The sequence below is a fragment of the Lingula anatina genome, chromosome 4 (genome assembly GCF_051362555.1).
Source record: "Lingula anatina isolate TDL-2025a chromosome 4, LinAna3.0, whole genome shotgun sequence".
Taxonomy (NCBI): domain Eukaryota; kingdom Metazoa; phylum Brachiopoda; class Lingulata; order Lingulida; family Lingulidae; genus Lingula; species Lingula anatina.
Genome location: NC_141770.1, coordinates 28,792,612 through 28,819,219, shown reverse-complemented (window position 1 = coordinate 28,819,219; position 26,608 = coordinate 28,792,612). Strand labels below are relative to the sequence as shown.

Sequence of the window (26,608 nt, the reverse complement as noted above, 5' to 3'; positions counted from 1 at the left end):
CTGACCGTTAGTGTAATCATTAAGACAGGGAGTCTACGAAGCAGTGATGAAATATATTGCATGGAATCGAATAAATTATTCATATGAGATGTTTCTGGATCGATGAAACAATTGATCTTGTTGCAGATCTAGTGGGATACGCTTACTACACCCAACCCCAATGTACAGGTGCAAATGAGGTCACAGGAACGCTCTGTATAAATATTTAGTGCACGGATTACAACTGTGTTTGATTATTTTAGGGTGGTACATGAAGAAGTTTGTACCAAAGTTTCACTCTACTGGACCCATGAATAATAAAAAATAATTAATCGTCTAACCTCATAAAGGATCATATGTTACTGTCACAAATGGAAAACGTCCAGCTGTTTTACTCACTCCGAAAATTCAATCATCAATGGATTTGTTCTTCCAATTATCTCATACAAGTATGACGTAAAAAAAATGATGATCTCCTGTATAGAGCAATAATTGTTTTTGAGCGACTTTAGTTTGCTTGTCACTGAATATTAAAAACGGGGCAAAATACATCCTACCGACAGTAAAATAAGCATTAGATAAACTGTCTACCATTCGTGGTCAAAATATTGTATTAGAAATGTCAAACTATTATGGAATCACAATACATATTTTCAGTCAGCAACAGAAACCCTTATTCTCATTGCACCAAGTACTTGGGTAAGATGAAACTCTCTGATAATTTTTCTGGGGAACATACGTTACGTAGTATTAGCTATGACGCAAAGCCCCTTGAGTCACAGTTTAAATATTTATAAAAAAGTTCCTTACGTCATGTATAATATACCATAACCATTACAAAATAAATCGGAACGCGAGATAAAAATTAAAATTAAATGACCCGGAACATACGCTACCGGAACATACGTTACCATTTAGGGCTCCTTACATAATGTAAAGACATGGTAAAAATTAAAAAATAAATTAAAATTGAGACAGTCGTGGCCTTTGTTCTATGATTTAAAAAAATGAATACAACTTTGAATTCATTGAATTTTATTCTTTAACACCTCAGCATCTGTATTGGGTTTGGATGATCAGCGACATCATGTATCCGAGGCATGACTAACAGATTTAAACGCCTGAAGAACCACGAAATATTGAGGGTAAAAACCTCAATATTAGCTGTTGACTGAGGAAAAAAATCACATCATTCTTATAACTTAACACAGCTGAAATTGTTCTCTGACTGAAGAACCACATTTGGCAACCAAAATGCATCGATCCTAATATTTTGTTGGTCTAAGGGTAGAAAATAGAAATTACAATGTAGAAATTATAATCAACCAACACCAGAGACGGCCACACCCTTAGTCACAAAAAATTCAGAAGTGCCCAGGCACATCCCTGAAGATAGATATTAATTCCCGACCTTATGTCTATCTATCTATCGTATTCACAGATTATTTATCTATTTATTTCATTTCTTACCCACTGATATAATTTATTCAGTGGAGAATTGACAATTTGAACAATATCACTGCATTTTTGTTTATTTATTTCAGAACAACCATTTATCACTACTTATCTTTGGTACACCGAAGAAACAATTTTGATATCAAATTTTGACTGAGAGTCGCAAAGGAGTTTGAAAGGCTCCATGGAAAATGAAAGAGTAGATAACTAAATAAAACTTATTTTCTTGCTGTTGGCTTTCCTCCAGATATGGACGCCAGATGGCAGCACAAGGATCTGCCAAAATGATTTGCGGAGGTCCTCATTTCGTTTATAAATGGAGACTGAATTGTTCTTGTATTAGTATAAAATATGCTTTTAAAGAAATCTGCCATATCAGTACGATAACGTTGACAGTGAATGTTGGCTGCAGGCAACATGACGCACGTTTGAATTTGGTCCTGTTCGAGTCCATTGCGATAGTTGAGATGTAACAGCATGAACAATTAAATTGTGTTGAAAGAGATAAGCTTCTTGACAAAAATTCAAATGATGGAACTACACCGACGAAGCTTGTGAATTATCAAGGTAAATGAAAAATTTTACTATTAATAAAAGAACTGAATCTTTACAATTGTCCACTTAACATTTCATTTGTTTTATTGCATTTTTGCATAGCCAAATCTAATCACAGACGCAATGTTACAATATTCTTTTCAACAAACAGAATGGGATCTATTTTACGCAGGTACTATTTTCCGCGGAGCAACCGGCTCTCTTCTCATCTTAACCTTTCCTCCACCGCTTCAGCTACCACTTTAAGACCCTTAAAGAGGTCCTCGCCAACGCGGGGTATATGACTAGCGGGGAGGTTGAACCCGTACCAGCGATCCGATGTTTGGTCCCCGGGACTCAGTTCTATAGTGTAGGAATACTTTATGCCCGCTTTACCCTTAGACCAGTCGTCAGAGCCTCCGGCGGCGGGATCTAGAATGAGAATTCATTTTCATGGTAACTAAATCTTTTTCATTGTGGAAGAGAGTTTATTTCTAATGGCTGGTACATCAGAACAACAAGATAAAAACAATTTCTCTTAATTGATTTGGGGTATTTTTCTTATTAACATCCTTTTTCTAATTATCTAATATTTTTTCTTTATTGTTGTTTTAACAATATTCTAGGCCTTTAAGAAGCCTGTAGCGAAGGCTTGCGCCTGTTTGCAGTTGCTCGTAAAGCCTGCGGTGAAAATCTACATCTTTATATTAGATTTTCCAACCCACATGTATTTGCAAAACTGCGGTGTAATTGTTTTTCGGGGATGTACTCCTATATAGTATTAAAGATATACGTACACAGCAATACCCCGGCAGATCCGAAGGAATACCTTTGGCCCCGGACAGAGAGTATAGCATCAGAACCTTTCTTGGCAATGTTCAGCTAGAATGAGAGGGACAGAATTCTAACACAACTAAATCCATTTTTAAAAACATTCATACAGAAAAAAATTCTCAATTCTCAAGTCAATTTCAGGCTTCTCCTTTGTCACAAAGTAAACCAAAACTCTTCACAGACTAACTAATATTAAACCTGGTTTTGATAAGCTACATTTAAAAATAATAATAAAAATAATAATATCCCACCAGTTCTTGATAGTCACTTGGAAGGTTTCTGGTGTATCCCCATGACGTCAGCCAGTAATTCCCGTAACTATGGAGACTAATGTAAGTCTTTATGATGTGTCTCTTGGAATAGATGAAGTCTCTCATCGCCTGGGTTTCTGGCTCGGAAAACGCCCTCTTGCCGCCGTAGGTTTCAGCACACGGGTACTGGCTTGTTCCACTCTCTATCACAGGCAAGAATAACTTTTGAAGATTGCAGAAATGCTATCGAAGTTAGATCTGTTTTAAAACAGAATTAACTTTCTTGCGCCGCATTCAGAACAGTGGAGTAACTAGTCCGTGGGTCAAATATGGCAACCCACTAAAAAGCATGCCATCTAATCCGTTAATAGTCACTGAACAGGTTCTTCGTGGTGGAGAAGTATTCAAGCTGGTCAGCCATATTTGACCCTCGGACTAGTTGGTCCACTGTACTGAATGCTGCCTTATTGTCGAGGATGTGCTAGCATATCTTTTTAACGGTGGTTTCAACAAACCATTGGTTTGATTTACATTTCAAAATCACGTTCTTCTTGAATTGATAAGTAGCCATCAATATACTTAATGATTCTTAAAATACGTTCAGGGTGCTGCATATTTTTGGGCCTTAGCTTAGTTACGAGTTCTGGCGCGAGCATATTCCTACCTCCCCAGTGAAAGTTAAAGTTCCTGTTGGGATCGACGCCGTAGCATGAATAGCTCTGCTTGGACCGTGTCTTGCGCCACATGCGATCCTAAAACAGAGTGATTGAAGGCAATGGTAACACATTTGCGGCTTCTATTCAGTTTATACATGTATCGAACTTGGAGAATCTAATTTGAGCTTTTAATATATAGAATAAATCATAATCGTTATTTTACCTGAGTATGAGTGTATTCATATCCATCAGGGTTGGCCACGGGTAGAATATACCAGTCATACGTATCCACCATAAACTTCACGTCTGGGGTGTTGTAGTCTGTAATCAGCTGGGAGATGAGGAGGCAAAACAGTGATAAGTTTTATAAATTCTTTAGAATCAATGTAACGAAGATAATTGTTAGATATATTTGTTATTGTGCAATTAACAAATAACTAAAAAACAAACTAAATGCATACATAAATAAATGCTTGTTAGACTTGTTCCAAAAGGAATAATACAGCCATTTTACTGACTTATAATCCTATATCACAGAATTTTTTTAATTCACATATTATTAAATTATGTAAAAGATAAGTAAGAAACGATAAGAGTTATCTCTCAAAACACAGCCACAGGGGAAGTTAAGTGCGCGGTGACATCAATGAAACCCTTGCATATTTCTTTAATCTGTTACAAAAAAAAAACACATTACCGCACCAAGTGTGTTCATTACATAACGATTGATCTGTTACAAAACCTGTTCCTGTACCAAGCGTGCACGCCACATAGCGATTAATCTGTTACAAGAAGCAACACCACATCAAGCGTCATATAACGGATTGCATGTACCTTGTTAATAAAGTAAAGTGCGGAGGCCGGTGCTATCCACTCCCTGGCGTGTATCCCAGCGTCTACCCAGATGGCTGGTTTGGTAGTGCCGGGTTTTGGAGTCCCAATCTGAAACCATTTTGAAGGTTAATAAGTTGAATTAAGTTTTTGGTTGTCTCTTGTATTATGATGGGGAGAGGAAGGTTGTTTCTCAGGAGACTAAATGTGTTTTTTTCCTATGACTTACGGTGTTTCTGTCCTTAAACAAAGGGCCTTCATCATATGACAGGTTCGTTGGGGCTCATGGATGAAAACTCACCACAGAAACGATTTTCTTATTTTTACCAACTCTGCGTGTCTTCAACAAAGGTAAAACGCCCGGTATAAGTCCATATTATTAAACAGAAATTGAACGATACACATCAACTTACTTTTTGCTCATTACAATATGTTTCATGCTTTTGGAGCCAATATAAAAATCGTGTATGACAGTGATCCCAACATGCTAATTACTGAATTAATGCGCTCACTTTATCTTTAATTTTTTGTATATGATATTGTTTCCCGTATGCTAATAAACATATGACAACGTAGTAGAAGTATTTCACACCAGTGATACAATCATTATACCTTAAAAGACGTATATACCCTGTAGTATTGATACCGACATGATAACAATAGCATATACGTATATTCGCCTCCTTTGTCTTAAAAGTCGCAAGCAATTTACTAATTAATTGCATAAGGAGTAGTTCGTGCTCATAATTTGTGCCTTTAGCTTTAAGAGTTGCACGTGAAAACATACACCCCTGTATCGTATACATTATAATGGTGATAATATTGATAGTACCTTTATTCCACGCAGGGGTCGTCCTTCGTACGAGTTCTTGGGCAGGTCAAATAGGGAACATTTCCCCTGGCAGGCAGTCGACTGTGACACTGTCCTCAGCCAGTTGTAGATCTAAAGGCAAGAGATATTTATCCAATTCAGTCAAGCAACAGGGGTGGTTAACATGAATATTATAGTTAATTAAGAGTATATGCTGAGCGTTGGCATTTAACTGTAAGGTAGATTATATGTGCACGTGTTCACGCGCGTTATCGCATGAGCGAAAAGGGAAATGTGTGAAAAGGGAGATTGCGACATTTTAATGTGCAATTACTTGGTAAAAATACAGTACCGTGTATTCATATAATACAATCAGGAATCGTTCTTGCGACTTACGTCGTTCACCCTATTGAAATTGTCTAGGCTGAAGGCAGCTTGGCGCTGTAGACTGAAACCCGACAGGTTGATTCTGAAAGATCGTTTCTTCCTTTTCTGGACTTCGTGTTGCTCTTCATCTATTACTCTGGAAGAGAGGAGTTGATTTGTAGCTCTGTATTTAACCTGATAGGCGTTTTATAATACCTCTTTCACTCTTTCTTTAACTAAAATTGACCACTGTACTTGACAGATCGACAACTTAAAACCTGGCTATTACTTTAATGAGACGTCTAAACAGGGTTACCGCCCTCGCCGCGGCCAATCCACAAAACAGCGGGAATAGAAAACTTGGGGAGAACCAGTCAAAGGGAGTAAAACCTGTAATGACATCTTAAAGTGGACTGGGTCAGTTATGTGTAGGCTACAGCTCGAAAAGGGTGCACCTTTTTTTTTCAAATTTATCACAAAAAAGCAATATTGACTATATCGGATACCATTAAAGATCAACCATAAGACTGATAACACGAGGATGTGAACATGCATCTGGTTATTTGCTGGCCGGAACACTTACAGATCGCAACCTTTTTCCCTTCCATCTGGTTGATTCTGAGGTACGACCGTGGATAATACGGAAATACACGATTTTTACCGAACACAATGACGAACACACTACCATAGTTCCTAGCACAATCATGCGCATCTCTACCACAATAACGCAATCATTTGATATATTTATCTTGCATTCATACTGTGTATCCAATACCTTCCAAGTCTAGATAAACCACAAGATTGGCATCACCACTAAAATCGAAGGAATCTGTCTGAAAACAACCTGCCTAACAAAACCGCAGACTGTTCTATTGGTTTTGAGCTGTTAGCGGGCCTTGGCTTAGACGGTTATATGGCACACAAATGATGCTTTTCCGATAATTCGTCTATTTTCTAGTGAATATACTAAGACATGCCAAGCACGAATCGATTGAGAAAAATCAATATCAACTTTGTCAAAAAAAAAATTGAGCGCCTTTTTTCGTCTCGAGTTCTCACCATTTCTGTGCTACAAGATATTCACCTGCAAACTGATGGCTATAAACGTTAGGTGGAAGCGTAGGGACAACTGATCACGACGTTTTATTTTGGAAAGGAAAGGTTCTTATTGAGGAATCGTTTTTGTTGTATTTTTTTACCATTCATCTACACGTTCTCCATATTTAATACCAATTTTGCTTTTTTCTTTCCGCATTTTTGGATGAGACTGCTTTAAGAGCGTGGACGGTGAAAGTGGACAAATACACTCTACTAGGATCATTTCTACAAAATTTAACAAATCCCCAATAAACATGTTTACCTGGCGACCTTACTTTCAATCAGTTTACATGGTGGTTTTACTAAGAACCAAATCACACCATTGAACCATTTTCCGATGAACTCCTACTCACTTTTGAAGATCGTCAATCAGTGTCTTATGTTTCAAGCCGGCGTCTGCAAGTTTTTTCAGCGTGGATTTCACTTGGTGGGCGGGCAAGCGGATGTCGGCAAAGCCTCCGACTCCCTTTGGATTGGCCCAGACATCGAGCTGAAAATAGAGGGCGTGGCTTTTTACCACATGGATATTTAGCTGTCGACATGGTGCGTTATTAGTAAAATTGTGAGATGTCTTCTTATCGAATAGATAGATATCTATAGAAGAAAGAAAGAATGATGATGTAGTAAAATGCAGGTTAGAAATAAGGGTTTTGAAAAATAAATGACAATACAGTGAATTATTGTTAGCTAGATGTCTAAAAGAAAATAATTTAAAGGTAACTTACAATTATTGGTTAACTTTACATGTACAAATAATCAAGTAAAACATAGCTTATACAACTAAAATAATAACGTTATGATAAATGTGGGTGAAACTAGATAAGTGAATGGAGTAGTTTGATACTATGGATTGTACTCACGCCACGTTCCTCCTCAGCATGTATAAAGTTGCGTATTTTCTCGAGTTCTTCCTGAGTTTTGGCTACCATGCGTATGACCTTGTGACTGAAACGTATAGAAATATAAACTTCTATAATTACCAGTATATTTAGCTGCGTATTTCAACTAATATGTATACTCTAATATCAGGGCTCCCTAACGTACTACATGTATACAAAATCACACTGTGAGGGTCCTGTGGGAATCGGTGCACAATAACAGCCTGGGATAATTTCAATTCAATTCAATTTATTTCTGTACTGGTAAATAAATTATAATGACTTTGAGCAACAGAATATAATAACAATAATACAATTGGTGCATTACCATTCTCTAATTGGTAATTGTGTTGCTTACCAGTTAGTTTGTGACTGAACAAACTGGCAACACAATTACTCGGCACCTAGGTGTGTGAGCGCTCCCACTAGGTATGTCTGGAACATGTTGATTGCTCCAAATATCTCTGTGATATTTGGGCCTTTCAACAGTTTTGTACCAGACTACTAGTGCACCCTGTGGCCAGTGAGTACACTTGTATGTAACTGGTGTAAACGTGACCAGTGTCATTGACTACAGGGACCTCTACGATACAGGGCCCGGTTCCTATTTTTATGTGCCGGTAGTCTGGTTTTGATCCACTTACGTCACATTAACCCTAACCTGTAGGAATCTAATGGAGTTTCTATTGTTTCTTTACGCATGCCCCTGATTTGAAGTTACAATGCTGGTGATAATACAACTAGATTCTGAATATCTGGGTGAACATTCCGGTGTATTGTGACAGAGAGTCCCCACAACAGAGAATCCGCTACCCAGATTTTGACCCACTTATGTCAAACTAACCCTAAGCGTTATAACTATATCGAGGGCGGACTTTCTGTTACACAAACCCTCAATTTCGTAACACCGGTTCCCTTTTCCATTAAATTTTCTGAATTTTAGACCATTTGTGGTAAAAAATGAGAATCGAAGTTCCCTATTTCTCATAACATAATGAATATCTCAAAGAGATAAAAAAAGAATAGAGAGACAGAAACTATTTAAACAGAATTGGCCCCAAGATTAAATATCCCCCCCTGCTCGTCCTCAATTGACTTTCCTGTCAACGTGCCTTATCACCTGTATGACGAAGTTTTCACCTTGAAATTCTAACAAGTTAGAAGTCAATGGATTGACGAACAAGGGAATAATTATCTCACATGTAGAACATAAACAACTAACTATTGGTATTGTTCGAAACATTTGTTGATGGAGTCAACTGTTTTACGAATTTAAGCAAAATTTGTAGAAGTTTATCGGAATATAAATTAATTAATTAATTAAATTATTTATTTATTTATTTATTTAGGAATTCGTACATAGCGTGATACACGAGGACATAACACCACAATTGAACATAAAAAAAACATTGGCGTCCATCAAAGAGGTACATGTCCTCAGTTGACCTCTGATGTGCAATCAGTAGCAGTTCATTGTGAAATTTGATACAGTAAAAAACAAAAACAGTGTTCGAGGGCGTATCTGAGACAAGTACACACGCGGTTCCGATGTTTGGACGGACATCATCAACAACACGACTTCTAAAAACAAAGACAAATAATACATTAAGTCCTTGTCATACTTTTTCGTATATTTTCAGTGCGTATGAGTCCCTTGTGATTTTTTTCAATCAGCAGCTGTAAATACAAAATTGCGAAGTGTTGACATCAGCTTTGACATCAGCACATTTCGCGAGTGAAAAATTCAATGTGGCATATAACACATAGGTTGTGTTTATGTTTGCTTATTGAAAAAACGCATAGAGGGTTGACATACGCTTATTAAGTGTGACAGAACTTAAATTGCGTAGAAAGCGTATCAATGCGTACAGTTCGTAACCCTGGATGCCAAGCTGCATTAAGATGACAGAGAGACAAAAGAAAAATTGCTTGTCCTCCCTTCCCTCATTGACAAAATTCTGGGTTCGCCAAGACTGACACGCTTTCGTGAGAAGGGGAACGCTGTTATTGATAAAAGATCGCTGCGTTCAGAGATCATGACACCAATTAAAGGAGGTCTGTTGTATTGTTCCGGGAGGAAGATGAAAGTCGAAACTAAATGGCGGATCGCGTGCTGACTCGATGTTAACCAGTTCGTCGCCACCTGTTGCGTGCTGAGCGATAGTCGTGAAAAAAAAAAAAACACGGACGGGTTCAGAGTTTTGTGGAGGGGGTTGGGGCAGGGATATATGCAAGGCAAATATTGGTCCACTTTGCCCCCTTCCCTTTTTTTTTTTTTTTTTTTTTTTTTTTTTGCATGGAGACGCCATTGAATGAAAGAAATGATAATGAATTATGAACGAATATGTAACGACTCTACCAGCTTGAAACTTAAGTCGCCTTTTGTAAACGTTAATTTTATTTTGATTGATAGTGTCAGCCTATTGGATAAAAGGCCTACAGTATTTGATTGTTCTTTGTTAAGTGAACTAAAGGTGCTACTGAATCCCAACTACTTAAATTTGGTCCGTGCCCAGCCCAACCTCAGTGCGGTTAGATTATACACTAAGACTGAATCTCTCTCTCTCTCTCTCTCTCTCTCTCTCTCATATTCTCTTCTCTCTTTCTTTTAAAGGCCTTTTTAAGACCTTTGTTTTAATGCCAACAATATCTAGTGTCCTGGAGTATTTTGTTCCAGATCTCAGACAAGAGTGCTGTTATGAAGCCTTATATTGGTTTTCGTGTTTTGCTTAGAATACTTCTCTTAATTACCCATTGTTTCTAGAAAATCGCACGATGTCTTGTTGACGCAGAGAGTTCCCGCTGATTTTTTTTCACACGTATACTCGTTCTGATAGTAAAAAGTGAAAATGGGTCTTTTAACGTGCCGAATCTCTGAACGCTATATTTTAGAGGATATGTTAAGTTACACCCTGGAGTTCGGGTGTTACTAAAATTTGTATTTATAATCATCATCCCTGAGTCGTTTTAAAGTAGAATTGTCAAACATTTGCTGATAATAGCGGGCAGTTTCAGGTTATTTATATAAATAAGAAAAATAATAATAACAACCGAAAAAGATGGCGGGCATTCAGCACCCTCTTGTCCTTCGCCTATACATCTTCCGAGCCTCAAAAAAAAACATGGCAACCTGCCTGCATAATTCCCTGCAGCCAGAAAAACAAAACGACTAATAAAACTTACGTCACGTAACCTGTGACGTAAGTTTAAAAACCCAGGGTTATAACTGTAAATAAAGGCCAGTGTAACGTGACAGAGAGTCCCCCCATGATACAGAGGTCGCTTCCCATTCATTTCTACATGTAACCCTCGCCCTAGGTTTTGACCCACTTAGGCCAGGCTAACCCTAACCACTATAACTATATGGAGGGCGGACTTTTTGTTACACGGACCGGCTTTCCAATAAATTCTGATATTTTCCGATATAAACTGTGCAGGCCCGTAGCCGGGGGGGGGGGGGGGGGGGGGGGGGGAAGGGGGGATTCGGGGGGGGGGGTCCGAAAGAACACCCCTTTTTGCTGTGAAAAGGTCCCACCTGAGTAAAATTTTATCTAGGTACACAAAGGTTTTATGGTAAAAGGTCCACTTTTTCAGAAAAAGAACCCCCCTTTTGAAATGGCAGGCTACGGGCCTGCTACGAAATATATGACGAATACCGCTAATGGGGGCTAGCTTATGAAAAAAACGATGAAATTCAGGGTGCTCACTGTGCAAACGTGGGTAAAATTCATCATGGGTCACGAGAACAACCGAGGCCGTGGAATATTGTTGATATTGAAAACATATAACAGAAAAAATAATATTTAGAAAATATGGACTTTTGTTAGCACTCTGCTCGTTTCTCTATTGTACAGGAAAACACACGTGTTCAGCGTGCGATGAGCTTACACAAAGTCGCAGCCACACAAAGTAAAGCAGTTAGAGAAAATAATCAAGTCGACTGATAAAGGGCAGAAACCCCTTTACCCTCCCCTTCCGCCCCCCTCCTCTTCCCGTTGCCTATCCTTCTTTGTTGACCACTGTCTCATTAGTGAATCCAAACTGAATAGCTAAATAAAACAATTGTTTATTATACTATATACTGCACAAACATGAAGTGCTTAATGCTTGCTTTTCTCTGTCTCCTTGGTAATTTTTTTCAATTCTCTATAATTAAAATTTATTGTCAAGCACGTGTTCACTCTTGCTGTTTTGTGTGCGTCAACTGTCGCTACCTCGGTGAACAATAAATCAGCCTCCTCGGCATTAGGCTGTGAACAACCCATGGCAATAGACCGTCTTTCCGTAAGTGGCGTGCCCCTTTTTTACATTTTTATGAAAGACTGACAATTTTATTTGAATCAGAACTCTATCTCAATGACCAAATAGCACTTCTGAAATGAATTTCAGACACAAGATTTTGGCACGGCAATTGTTGGTCAGGGAATTCATATCGATTTAACAAATTTGTTCGCCGATTATTCTCTCTCTCTCTCTCTCTCTCTCTCTCTCTCTCTCTCTCTCTCACACACACACACACACACACACAAAGAGAGAGAGAGAGAGAGAGAGAGAGAGAGAGAGAGAGATAATCCTCTCTTTCTCTCTCTCGCATACGTACGCGCGATCATGCCTGCATACATAAAACAAACAAACACACACACACACACACGCGCGCGCGCGCGCGCGCGCACAGACACACTTATTTACGTACGGGTCCACACACAGTGATCTCATTATTTTTTTGTACTGTTAGTTACTGGTGGTTATGAATAATTCAGTCAGCCTCCAGATCTAGTTTTAGACCTACAGGTTCATCACGGTGACAACAGAGAAAAAAGTCACCGTGTAGTCACACAGAAATAGGGCACTTCACAGAGACCAAGTGTGATGATAAGATGGACGAAGGTTAGCGGAGTTCTCTGGGTGGACATTCTATTATTAATCTATCAGACGCTGTGTCACGATTTCCCTAATCTGACGGTCACGCCGTTCGTGACGCGGCAGACTCAGAGACAGCAAAGTACTATTACGCCATTAAGAGCATACAATTATATTCCACCTTTAAAAAGAAAAAAAATCGGAATTTTCTCATAAATTTTGGAATTTTGTCTTCTTGTCATCACTATATATCCTCTCTAAACCCGCTGTAAGAAGAATGACTTATTAACCCTCTTTTGCGATCTGATTTTTAAATTTTCGTAATCAAAAGTGAATTTCAGCAGAGCTCATGTCCATTGGGAGAGTCACTCAAACACTAAATTCTAGATTTGTGGATCGTTATTCTGAGAACAGTTTTGGATATGGTATATCTTTGTGACTAAGGTCAAAGGCCTAAGCGTTATATTTCCCTGGATTTTATTTTCACATAAGTCATTGTGTGCAATCAAGGGTGTGGGCACAAGTGACTGGTGACTGTTTGAATGGGGTTCTGTGACGAATTTTATTAACATTTAACGCTTATACAGGCTTATACAGTAATGGAACAAAGTCCTCGCCTAAGGTGAAAAGGAGCAAAACTCGCCCATCACTGCGGTACTCGGTTGTAATTACACCCCTTTCAATGTTCTATATTTATAATAAAGTGACGAATTAAATACATCCTCTTCGATTTAAAATATTAAAGTAAAAGTCAACTATATAAATAATAACGCATTACTAGCTTTCATAGTAAATTAGCGATGGGTCGTTGATTCATGTCAGTCATGCATGTATTTCACCTTTTAGCCTATACGTCTCATCAGAAAAAAAATATACAGTGTATGTATGTAATAGAAGGATAGGATAAAACACAAAATTATGAAACCTAACATTAACTTTAAAGTTCATTAGGATAGCTGACGGTGGATATAACGACCACAGACACATATAATGTTGATTGTCAATTCATCGTCATCCTGCCAAGCCTCACAGTTTGTTCCCTTTTTCCGGTTGCTTCAGTTAATGATTGAGAACCCTTCTGCTAATGATGTTTTCTTGTTAATATATATATATATATATATATATATATATATATATATATATATATATATATATATATATAGTTAATTTTATCAGCTATTTTGTCAGCTCATTTTCTATGATAGTCGCTTTAAACCAACAGCCATGATCACATAACCACATTATGACCATAACTATATTCAGAGAATCTGAAGAGAGATCAAAATGTCTAAAGAATAAAGTCCAAATATTACTGTATACAATATCGCCTGAAGTATGAATTTTCACAATTAATATTTTATGATATCAAATTATTTTCAAACTAGCTGTACTTTAAGAAAACTGTAGAATTGCAATTTACAGAAGCGATATCACTTGGATTGACCCGAGAGTGAATTCGATGCAAGATGCGAGAGAAAGCTATGTTATTTCACCTAAAAACTGAGCGTGAAAGGAAAAAGTGGCAGAAGTAACTACCCATAAATCGGTTTCATCCATCTGGGAAATTACTGCAGTGTGATTTATCGACATTTTAAGCCATTTTGTTGGTGTTTTGGTTAGTTTGGGACAATTTTAAAGCTGGTGACACCTCCTTTTCTTCTCTCTCTCTCCCCTTCTCTCTCTCTCTGTACTCTACCTGGGTCACGGACCGATTTTTCACTAGATATTCATAGGTAGCATTTTTCTGTACTGCCCAGGGAACATTTATGAAAAGAATTGTCATCACTAAGCTGACCTCTAGTATAGAGTACTCTCTCTCTCTCTATCTCTCTCTTTGTGTGTGTGTGTGTGTGTGTGTGTATGTGCATATTCCTATCTGTACTAACAAATACTTACTTATATGTTACAGAGATAAAACGTATCTGTCATTCTGATGAATACGATATACATTTTATCCCAAGACAATAAATTAAATTCTTTCAATACCGTCTTAGATTTTTATAACTGCCTAAAAAGTAATTATAAAAAAACTAAAAAATGATTATTTTGGTTTTGTTGGACGTCTCGGATGTTCATTTGGGCAGGCCTACTGGTTACATATCTGTTTACATTGTGTCACAGCTAGGGGGTCAACAGATATCAGGGGTCCTGATGTACCCTCTTGGCTGTCTGGGATCACTAATCAACCGTAACCTACTTTAAACAAATCACGCCATTTATCAGACAAAAAAGTAAAAAAAAAAAAAAAAAATGGCCAGCGTACCCCAGCGTACCGCAGAGCAGGATAGACATAGGAATATTCGGGAAAATGACAAACTGTGGAATTCTGTTGTTGATGCGAATTCCAGGCACGCGGGCTCTGAGACTGACACTTCGGCGATTTTAAATATACATTTGTTCTAAAGACACGACAGCAGTTGATATATATATATATATATATATATATATATATATATATATATATATATATATATTTATATATATATATTGATGGCTGTTGGTTAATAGTCCACCACAATATAACTCTAATAAAGCAATCGTTGCACAATTTCAAAAAAAGGTGTAGGCATCTATATGCAGCTTTAACCGCAATCATGTGGTCTTTATAAACCCGACCAACTTCTAAAATCTGAACCGTGTTTAAAAGCCAGTAAATCAGTTTTATAAAACAAATAACTTACCCGTCATATCTAGTGACCGGGGTCGGCAGAGCCGTTACCAGGGCGCAGAACCCCGTCAGTGCCAGCGCTAACAGCATCGTTCCTTGGCGTTGTTCCTGTGCCGCGGATGTCGATGTCTGGGTGATTGTCGGACTCCGTGTTAACTATTACGTCTGTCCGACCCGTTAATTCTGCCAAAGGGGAAATAAAAGGCGTTTAGTGTTAGAATTTTTATCACAAATTACACCCTCAGTGTTGCATCATTGAAATGTGTACCGCGTTAGGTGAATTATTACTCACCGCCGGTGAAATCGTTCACTGTTTAAGTTCTACGTTTCTTAACAATGTAGCCCTGTAACCGATTAAGGTGTTTGGAAAGTCCTCACCTGTGCGTTCACAATCTGCCCGATATGTGCGACCTTAATACTCCACAATCACCTTTGACTTAGTTAATAAATCACCGAATCCCATGCATGGTTCACGTTACACTTCCGTGTATAAAGTACGCCTCTGAAAATGCGTGCATACGTACCCACATCAAAAAAAAAAAAAAAAAAGACACACAACAACAACAACAGCAGCATCAGGACTCCAATTAGAGCAAAATCAGTGCAGTTCTTCTTTCAACTTTCTACCGTTACCTTTAACTGTTCGATCCAGTTCAGTTGGGACGTAAGGGGTAATTAACCCGAGAGCACACGAACGTTTTAACTACCCCGAGCTGCTCCAGGAGGCGTTTCAGACAATGAAGCTGATTACTTTGATTGCAGTTTAGCGAAAAGTCCCCACGGAGTTGGGTCGACCCAGCCGGTACGATGTCTGAAACTGAACGTGGTCTAAGGCAATTGTTGACCAAGTGTTTCACTGCGAAGGCACTGTCCTCTGCACTGTGGATATCACAGCTGACAACGCTGAGGCCTCACTCAATTGTTAAGTTATACACACACACACACATATATAGCGACCCTTATCATCTGCTTCATACAAAACAAGCGTTTTCTATCAAGAAATATTCTTCGTTCGTTCAGATGAGTTCTCAAGCCTTTTCTGTCTTCCTGTAACAATTCTGTGCTTGAAAGTAAACAGGAGGACGGGTTCTCTGGTAGACTGGCGCAGCGAAATTGAGTGTCCGTGTAACAGAAAGTCCGCCCTCCGTGTAGTTATAATGGTTTGGGTTAGCTTGACCTAAGTGGGTCAAATTCTAAGGCGAGGCTTACCTGTACAAATGAACTGGAAGCGGATTCTTCATCATGGAGGATTCTCTGTCACGTTACACCAGTGCAATCTGTCGCTCTTTGAATACATCTCAGACCTTTCTCTCATATACTAGTACTAGTAGTTTTGCTTTATATTTAAAAAGTCCTTCTTATATGAGTCAAGGGAGAACCCTGACTTAATATGTAAAAAGTCCTTATTTAAGTCACGTTTTCCCAAGTCAGGTTCAGACCAGATCCAACTTATACCGGATATCAGTTCTGTGATGTCCGTATACTTACGTTATCAAATGACCGCATTGCTTGACATAAGACTTTACCGCCGAAAAAGACATCTGGAATTCTTTGAGGACCCGTGCCTGATTTGGTTGTATCATGACGTCATCAAGACTTGTTTAAGTATGGCACTGCACATGAATTTTATCATAAATATACGTACTAAAATAACGTGTAAATAAACGTTTTGGCAAAAAATCTACCTGTGGTAGTAAAATTGCATTGCAATACAAACCGTTCCAAAAATGTTTTCATATATGATTTTAATCTGAAATATTTATTGCCGGTTTTTAATTCCATGCCTTGTTATTATATTAAATTCATAAGTGGTTTCGGCTTCCAATATTAGTCGGTTGTCAGCGATCCAGCTTCTTCTAGCATATCGTATGAGACCGGTATCTCCACCGTATCAGTTAATAATAAGGGTGCAATCCCACAAACGCAATGGGTCTACATGGATCGATCCAGCTTTGTGAGATTAACACGCCTCCTCCTGGCGTTAAGAAAAATACAGAAAAGCTGGTGATTATACGAGAACAACAGGAGGCGTGTCATTCACTTACCGAGAGTAACCGCAGAGTTGGGACGATCCACGTAGATCGATGGTGTCTTTATGGGAATTGGGTCCAAGACTTCGCGAAGTTTGTTGTGCGCTAGTAATAGGCCACCATGAAATTTCGTTTATAATAAAATGGAGTTTATTTTGTTTACCTACATGTGCAGCACTTTAAAACCAATGATCAGAAAGTAATGCTTTACAATAAAACACTGTTTAACAATTAATTTTATACCTTTGGTCCATATCTAAAGCGTGTAACCTGTTAGCTATAGCCGGAGTAAATGCACCTCGAAACGCGCACAGAAAAAAATGTATAAAACCTATCAGACTTGTAATCATAAAATATTCGTTCTGGCGCCAACAGCTCGCCACCATCTGACGTGAAGCGCGGGAAGTGACGTGGGTTCAGAGGTGAGGGTAAGAAAAGGTTGACTTTTTAGTATAACATCCTCAATAAATGAGATCAGTCAATCGAACAATCCATGCTTGGTATTATGGATCTGGTCACTTCAGAAATCATCTCACAACTATGACCAGCAAACATCCCAACCAGAGGTTTGTTTGGCGTTCGGAATTATCATCCACAATTTCCAGCATTACCATGACTAGGATTCTTAATATTGTATAAATTTTTCTGCATTAAAAAATCAACTATGTTTATTTACAAACGAACGCGAGGGGTAAGAGGGGTACCAGGGGTAGCTTGGTCACATGGTCACGTGTGCTGTTGGTCACGTGGGCCTCATTGGTCATGTGACTGTGGTATTTACAAGTTTGTTCAGTTCGTTTTAGTGAAGAGATTTACCATCAACGGTCTAGATGGGCAAGAGAAAAATAAATACAAAACGTTGATGTTAACAGTTAACTCTCCAGAAATCGGCTTGGCTAAAGCAAACTACAGAGTATGGTACCAGTATTGTTGTGGCGTTGTGCTCGATTTAAAATCAAATGAGGTATAACATATTCCAAGGAATGGGATTTGGAAGTGCAAAAGGATATTAACAGTGTGTGTGTGTGAAATGGAGGAATGAGTGTGTATTAGACAGGCGGGCAGGGCGGGTACATGTATAAGGTCCGCGTGCCTGATGTTTGAACGGCTTTATTTAATAGAGCAGGTGGTTGTTACATGTACATGTATGTCACTCTCCGGCAATTAAGTTCAGGGTTATATTATCCCTTTATTATCTGGACGACCCTAACACCTTTTGTAAATTTTTGTGAGTTTAAAAGAAAATGAAGTATGCAGATAAAACTCGCCACTCTATGGTGTAACTCAAACTATCGTATATCTCAAAATTTCATGTAAAGTTGATTTTTACATTGGTATAACATAAAGCTGTTGAACATTTTGCCTTACTCGAACCAAGTGTAACTTGAACTTAACTGCCCGGTCGAATGGTGTCCGAACATGTGGAGGCCACTAATTGTGTACTTTTTTTAATTTTCGATATAATTGGAAAAATACGTCTAGGTACCGGGTATATTAGGCTAAAGGAGCACGTTTTAGAACATTTAAGCACCTTGGCCTCGATCTGAATAAATGTTGTACCAGTAATTTTGACTACCTGACTCACTGGGATCGAGATGCATCACAGGCTAATGACATTTATAAAGCGGCGTATTCTATAGGGAATGGGAACAAATCATAGAAAACAGCGTGACAAATGCCAAAACATAAACTCCCCTCTCTACTATCATTTACTATCAGCATACTGCCATAACTAGCTTCTGCTCTTTGCAGTAACACAGGTATGCTAGGAGTAGAGAAGAGAGAGTTGAAATGCCCTGCTCAACTCCACTGTCTGATCACAGGGGCCGCTGTGTTACCCTCTTCCAGGGCGAGTGATAGATTTTTTACAGATATTCACAGATATGTCTCTAACTAGATAGATGGTCATTTAAAGCTCAACTCACCCTGTTGAGAAATCTTAAGGCGGATTACATGGCTGATAATTGTTTGCATAACTGCTCAGGCACTGCCACTTAGCAGGTCCAGTCTAAGTCTGCGTGACAACAATCAAGACAGTTAATTACTCTGACTTCAATCACTTGCTCTTTTGTGACAGATAAAAAAAGCCTTAGACTGATTGCGTAACGAACAGTTATCACATCGTTGTGAAGCTCAGCTCATGCAGAGCAAATACAAAGCCTTTGGCGCGCGCGCAGAGATAATTGTTTCCACATGGGATTCCTCAACAGGGTGAGTTCAGCCCTAAATGACCATCTATCTAGTTAGAGACATATCTGTGAATATCTGTAAAAAAATCTATCACTCGCCCTGGTAGAGGGTACCGCTGTGTAGGGTAGTAGTCTGCTACAAAATTATTGTACCTAAACTTAGGCCCCATTCAGAATAGGGGACTAGTTACAAGTCCGAGGGTCAAATATGGCCGACCCACTTGAATCACCCCCCAGGGATATCTATTCAGTGACTATTAGCGGATTAGACGGCAAGCTTTATAGTGGGTCGCCATATTTGACCCTCGGACTAGCTAGTCCCCTATTCTGAATGGGGCCTTATATTCTGTATACCTATTTAGAGCGCCCTGATTTCAGAGGGCACCGAAACTCAGGGTGTCCAAAAGGGTGTTAAAATCACACGCAGCGTTCATCTTGCCTCACCTAAAACGGCAGCGTGCTGATTGAACTCCATATCAAATAAACTGAATTAAAGATCAAGTACGGTACGGACACGTGCGTATCATTTTGTGCTGATGGCACTTAACGTGGATACAGTGATTGTACCCTGCGGGTTCTATAATACCGGGTTTACAGAGAAAATGAGCTGATGACCGAAATACGGTCTTGAAATATAAACCGAAAATGCTGGCCTATGTGTTAAGCGAAGATCCATCAAAGACCACTATAATAATAATAATAATTTATTCAGCTTTTGAATGTAACTATGAGTATTTACTGTTTTGAAACGTTACCTTTACCTTTCTTTATAAAATAGCCAAAATATGTCAATTAAATGAACTAAAAGTACTGTTGATTTATTTTGGAAGAAAACTTTGCTCAAAAACTTACGATCAACCTTCTGTTTAAGCCTCTATGATAAACCTCGGCTCTTGTCCTCAGTATTGTTGCATTTTCCGTGTTCTGTTGACGCTAGGGTCTTTAGACTTTTTAAATTAAAATATACACTCCGTAAAAATATTAAAATACACCGAGAGATGGGTTGTGGAAGGACAGCAACAATGTACATCGACAGTACCCTAATTATCCACCTCACATGTAGCCACCGTCAAGGCTGTAGGTGTTATGCAATTTCGCAGCGGATCTCAATCTTGTTTTTGCGTCAAATAACCAAATATATTAGGTCCAAGGTCTTAGCTTCTGTCTGGATGGTGTATCGCAAACGCCAGTAATAAGCAGTATAAAGAACTGCAAACCTCATTATTTTTTCTTAGAAATTAGAGGTTTTCCTCCTTTCCTAGAAAATGGTTGTAGATTTGCAGCTGCGTAATTTCCTATCAAACTCTATTGCCTCCATCTAATTTAAACTTGATAAATAAAGCTCGGTGTACACTGTAGACAACGTGCTGAGCTACAGAAGACAAAAGTTGTCAGCTTAACTTAACCTCGTTTTAGTGAATCTTTCGTCCCAGTGGAACTACGGCTGATGCCAAACATTCATCTAAAATGCTGATCTCTACGCAGCCCAAACGCAAAGGCTCAGCTTGTAGAAGTGTGTGCGCCGGACTTGTGGTTGTTTTTTCCCCCCATCTGGGACGATTCAACGATGTACCGCACGATCAGCGTAAACGATCAGAGCGTGGAAATGTTACAGTTTTAGAGATAAATGGGGGAACATTTCTTGCGGGAGTTGATAACCGATCACATTGGAACACAGCAAATAAGCAAAACCACTGAAGTGTGCTTGAGGGAGTATGGTAAAGACGACTAAAATGATGATACTTGTTCCTGAGGGCGATTATTCGATTTCTGGTCAAAATGAGTCTGGCTCAAGAGCTTAACTAAAGTTATATTCATGTCACGTGAACAAAAAATTTACTGGGATACAACACTGAAAGTACAGAGTTTCTAGCACGCAGGATTACTATGGATTACTAGCAATTGATCACTTCTGACTCTTGAGATGAAGGTGCAAATACAACAAGGAATCAACAAATTGTGTTTAAAATTCGCTATGATAACGTCACTTAAACGCCTCATCAAAGCAACATTACCACTGTTGCAGGTGCTAAATCCACCTGTTACGTGTACGTAACAGACAATTTCCCAAGATATCTGTTTTGATTAAGAGCAATTCTGCCAAAAACCTGTGGTAGTTCCTGCTCTAGACAGCTGCCCAGAAATTTACACGTGGTATGTGGACATTTATGAAATCTACACACTGTCTGGAAATGTAACATTATACTGGTTGTCGACAATAGGCTTAATATTATTACCAGTCCTTTTGTTCAACATTCTGCCATGTCTACAGTATATTGGTTGGGACTCTCTCTCTCTCTCTCTCTCTCTCTCTCCAAATACCCAGGCATTTATACGGCTATAGTTATACCCCTTACACAGTTTAACATATACATGTCTAGCAGTTCTCGTTCATAAGCCCTTCTGTATCATCTATATTTGTATTAACTAGGGTTTTAAAATCTACCCTGAGTCTGTTCGATTTGATTTATATATCATTATTTAGACAAAAGTGCCAAGTCTGCCTATGATTTACACACAGAGGACATAGAAACCTTTTAGTACTATGTGTCTTAATAATTTCCAACCCACGGTAATTCGACGTATTTATTTTTGGCTTTTAGCTGCTTGGATCTGTATCATGTCTTCAAGCACATTTTTGAGAACGTCTGCATGTAATTAAAAAATATTCGTAACGGCAGATTTAATTATCTACTGCGCACACGCACGTGCGCGCACGCTCGACAACGTACCTCCTTTCAGCTTCTGGACTGCAACAGAAGCTCCCGGCTTATCCGAGCTTATGTCTTCATCCCGTCTGAGTAGTCTGAATGTGAACCGTGGTGTCTGGGCGGCAAATTTCCACCGATATCGCCGTATTTTTCTATGAGGTAATCTTTTCAATCTGCAGCGGATGATTGTTTTTTCTCCGTTTAGTTTTCACCGCGGGACTCAGGCGGAGCGGAATATTCAATGTATACAGTGCTCTCTGGCGAGCGCTTCTGGCAGCTTGCTTCAATAATTTGTAAAAAAGAGAACCGCGATACCCAGACTGTATTGAATGTTGGCAAGTTCCATTCGGGGCTATATACAGTGCCCGTCGCTTTATTATTTGTTGTGAATGCCACGCACCTCATAAGAAAGTCGAGACAAGAGATAGATTTTTTTTCAAGAAAGTTTCCAAAGGTCGGCACATTTTTTCATTGAAAAATATCGAGCCCAAATCTCCACTGATGGCCCTCCTCGTGAATAATACATCGCAGCGGTAACGAAATGGAACCTCGTGAGGTTTGAGATGCAAATTTCGCGTGAGATTATCGCCGAAAATGTCAAATTCTTGAAGGAAATCCGCTTAAGTTTCGTGCACAGAGACAATCGATATCATTAATGGCATTACGATCAGTGTCTATGAAGATGAATAGCGTGCGGCAGGTGCGTACAATAGTAGCCATGCCCCTCTCAGTACTTTACTAGTAGCAAGAAAAGATGAACGAGCGCTCGAGGACCTTTTAGATTTGCCAAAAATGTGCTCGCCGCTTATCGACGATTTCCTGCGTTCACTGTCCACTCTAATGATGTTTTCCCAACGGCGATTTGCTGGTGCCATTTTGTGTACTCTTAGAAAGCATTTAGAATGATAATGTACTTAATTGCAGGCGAGTCATGCTGCGTTTCAGCACCAAGCTATTCTGTAAGAAAATGCATGTATTTTTTCCGCAGTAGGAAGAAAATGTTGTGAATAGATCTATGTTGGCTTTGTTTTACAAGAGTTGATTTTTCCTGGCTATCCAATTCAAAAACGATAAAAACAATTACGTGACGCGCGTTCCCCTCCACATCTACTTCCACCTACCCATCTATTATAATAATAATAATAATAAAATTAATGATAATAATAATAATTATTATTATTATTATTAATTATTATTATTATTGTTGTTGTTGTTGTTATTGTTGTTTCATGTCCTAAGGGGTACCTGTGTGATATACAGCAGTTGGTAAGCAATTTTAAAATAATGGCACCTAGTATTATTGCCTCCCAGCCAGCAATTGCTGCAATATCCCCAGACTGCCATTATACCTCACTACACATTGCCTTGTGCAGCGTGGACACCTTTAATGCTCTTGTTTCTGAACGAAAGTAATATCAGTTGCCCTTGCTGAATTGAAATAATTGCATGAGCAATTATCATTAAGCACTGCTACGAAAATGGTTGGTTCTATTCGATGAAAACAAAAATGAGGTTAAATGTTGCGGTACAGTTGATTTCAGGTAAAACTAGGGATGACGTCAATCACCAGAAGTGAATGCTCATTATTATTATTATTATTATTATTATTATTATTATTATTATTATAATTACTGAATTTGAAATATCTGTATGACAAAACCTTAGTGATGTTCTACAAAAAAGAATAATAATAATAAATAAATAGAATAAAAAATAAAAAGAAAAGAAGAAGAAGAAGTAAAAACAGAGTTGGGAAGGCATTCAATACCTGTTCTCAATGACTTAATATTTTTAAGGTGTAGTAATTTTAATAGGTGGAGCAAAGGGCACCATCGCTGAAAAGATGCCTATAGATTTACTTCCTATACGTCAGATGCCATTTTATTTTCACACAAAATGTGCTCTGTATTCTGATGCGGAACATTTGTAATCAATTTGTTCGTGACACATAATGCACGGATATTTAACCCTGTAACACTCACACAACTAACCAATTAGGCCGGGGAAAAGAACGTTAGTTGTTATTGTAATTTCAGGATAAACGATGGCGGACTGACCAAGAGCGCATGTGTGTTAATTAACAAATTTTCTTGGAGCCAGCCTCACTTTATAGCATAAGCCCCTACTGGGAATGTCTAAATGTCAACATATACATCTTTTGTATGACTTGGTTATATAATTGCTCTTGTACTTGCATTTGTACTCCATAAAAGCCATGTACTAATGTAGTTAGTTCCTTCTATATATCCTCTACAACCAGTATAAAGCTCTTAGGGAAAAAAACTAACTCCAGGGAACAGTCTTGTTTTCGTATGGAATTCATTTAAATTTTTAAGCGATCTGAGTCGATAGAAGCTACGACGAGCACGCCTAACTAAGCCCGTGGCAAAGTGTACTTTTCTTTATCTTAAAGATTTGAGCGACGAGTCTTAATAGAATTTACGGCTGAAATTACAAACAATGTGTCTCACAGCTGGAGAATATTCGTGTTATTTATTCAAAAAGATTCCACGAGGATATATATTTTGGCGCTTGCATTAAATGTGCAAAATAAACTGGTAAAAATCTTGGCAAGGCAGAGAAATGACAGAGTACAGTTTACCTTTTCATATGATATGAAAATAGCTGATGATCGATAGGTGGCGTTCACACAAGGATTAAATTGGACCTGAACCAGGTCTAAATATGGCACCCTGAGCTTCAGAGATAACTTGACACTAACCTCTTCACTATAGCCTATCTTCATCGTGTCAAGTTACCTCTGACCACATTCGATTGCCTCCGCCGCCCGCCAATCAAATTTAAAGCCCGCACTCAATGACTCATTGAACGATCTAGCCAATGAACGCGAACGAGTCAAAGCGCGCTTTGTTCAAATCCGGACCAATCAAAGATAAGGCTGAATATCAGGGACTTGCCGTAACCTGTGGGCAGCACGCAAAATACATCATCCCTCAGTAGATAATTATGCAGGGCATCAAACTGCTCTGGTTTCAATTCCGATATACTCCATGCTTTCTTTGTGTACGGTTATGCACTCGGAACTACTCGGATGTCTCCGCACTCGACAATAACTATGTTGTTTGTATGGAGCTTGCGGAATCAGCCGAGGATTGCCGATTGACGGTCAACCAATCAGCGTTTTCACCAAACTTTGGTGAAAAATTTTGAAACATGGATTCGATTGTCTTATATAAACTAGGTCAAACTATTTTCGTCAGAGGTAACTTGACACGATGAAGATAGGCTATAGTGAAGAGGTTAGTGTCAAGTTATCTCTGAAGCTCAGGGTGAAATATGGCCGCTACGCTAACAAATGAATCAATCAGTAAGAACCAATTCAGAACAGTAGATAGAAGGTTCTTCTGATCCACGGATCAAATATGGCGGACCCTACGTGAAAGAAGAGCCGACTAATCCTCTAATATTCTCCCCGCCTCCACACGCGCCATTAAACGGATTAATGCGAGGCTTTATAGCTGGACCCCTGCAAGGACAGAGCGTGTGGAGGACTATCAGCACATTGGTCGGCTCTTCTTTCATGTAGGGTCCACCATATTTGATCCGTGGATCAGAAGATCCTAGGATCATCTGTTTTGAATGGCCTCTAATTTTGATGTCTATAGCTCGATCGCCATCCATTTTCGACAACTGACAGATATTATTTTTCAATGGAGGATCATCAGGGTCATCAAGCACAGCAAGGCATGTTGTCGGATAGCTGCTTGTTCTCGGGGTGACATTGATTTAATTACTATTTAGTCGGTTTGTTTGGCTCGAGGTCATGTCAAACCAAGGACTATTGCAATTTAAGACTGTTGAGAAAAGTGCTAATTTTTTAAATCAAAGTTTGTGAATTAGAAAGTAATTGGTTTGATTGGTTGCAAAGCCGATCAACAGGATCATCAAACCCATCAATACGAATGTATGGTAAACGACGAGAGAGAGAGAGAGAGAGAGACCTTGTAGATAGTACTGAATATCAGATACATAGCCCTACCTTGTTCAATTAAGAGTCAGCGCAGTTAATTGAGAATAATCCAATAATCCAAAACTCTTCTTAGAGATTTCCAATGATTTCTTTGTCCAGACACCCTTTTCCAAAGTCCAGATATATCTGCTCTTTTGGTTCACTTTGACTCCTAGAAATGACTAAATCTCCATGTTATCATTCCATTCTTAATATAACGGTGTAATCTTTACCAGTTTCACAAAAGAAATTAAGACCGAAATTGGGTTCCTACTTTAAGGCCTGGTGGACTAATTACTTAAATTCAGGATAAATCTGTAGGCATAATCTTATAAGCTGAAGGAACTTTGGGTGTAGGTCTAAAGTATAATTCATTTCTTTATTTGAATAAATTTATGCAGGTACAATATTTCATAATCCAGTTACTGACATCTACTGATGTATACATCTTATTTCAACGTTGGCCAAAATTGGTCTTGACGTTAAA

At 38.7% G+C, this 26,608-nt stretch overlaps 1 protein-coding gene across 7 annotated transcripts; it reads right to left on the bottom strand.

The window, feature by feature from the left end:
* Positions 1-1,499: 1,499 nt before the first annotated feature.
* Positions 1,500-26,273, bottom strand: LOC106171561 (carboxypeptidase B-like). Of its 7 annotated transcripts, none has more exons than XM_087010934.1 (12): positions 26,152-26,273; positions 15,235-15,404; positions 7,676-7,760; positions 7,169-7,305; positions 5,748-5,874; positions 5,373-5,483; positions 4,544-4,651; positions 3,933-4,040; positions 3,718-3,805; positions 3,054-3,256; positions 2,766-2,850; positions 1,500-2,400 (listed from the first exon to the last, which is right to left on the bottom strand). In XM_087010934.1, the coding sequence occupies exons 2-12, from the start codon at positions 15,309-15,311 to the stop codon at positions 2,195-2,197; spliced, it is 1,335 nt and encodes a 444-aa protein (XP_086867060.1). In that variant the 5' UTR covers positions 15,312-15,404; positions 26,152-26,273; the 3' UTR covers positions 1,500-2,194. The 7 variants fall into 7 exon arrangements, with proteins under 7 accessions (XP_086867060.1, XP_086867055.1, XP_086867054.1 ...); XM_087010929.1 differs by lacking the exon at positions 26,152-26,273 and adding an exon at positions 22,173-22,372; XM_087010928.1 differs by lacking the exon at positions 26,152-26,273 and adding an exon at positions 20,293-20,631.
* Between the last annotated feature and the right edge of the window lie 335 nt (positions 26,274-26,608).

Coding starts and splice junctions, on each gene's coding strand:
- LOC106171561 (XM_087010934.1), bottom strand. CDS start 15,311: ATGCTGTTAGCGCTGGCACTGACGGGGTTCTGCGCCCTGGTAACGGCT. Junction 4,041..4,543: donor CACTTTACTTTATTAACAAG/GTACATGCAATC, acceptor CTCATCTCCCAG/CTGATTACAGACTACAACAC. Junction 2,851..3,053: donor CAAGTGACTATCAAGAACTG/GTGGGATATTAT, acceptor CTCTCATTCTAG/CTGAACATTGCCAAGAAAGG.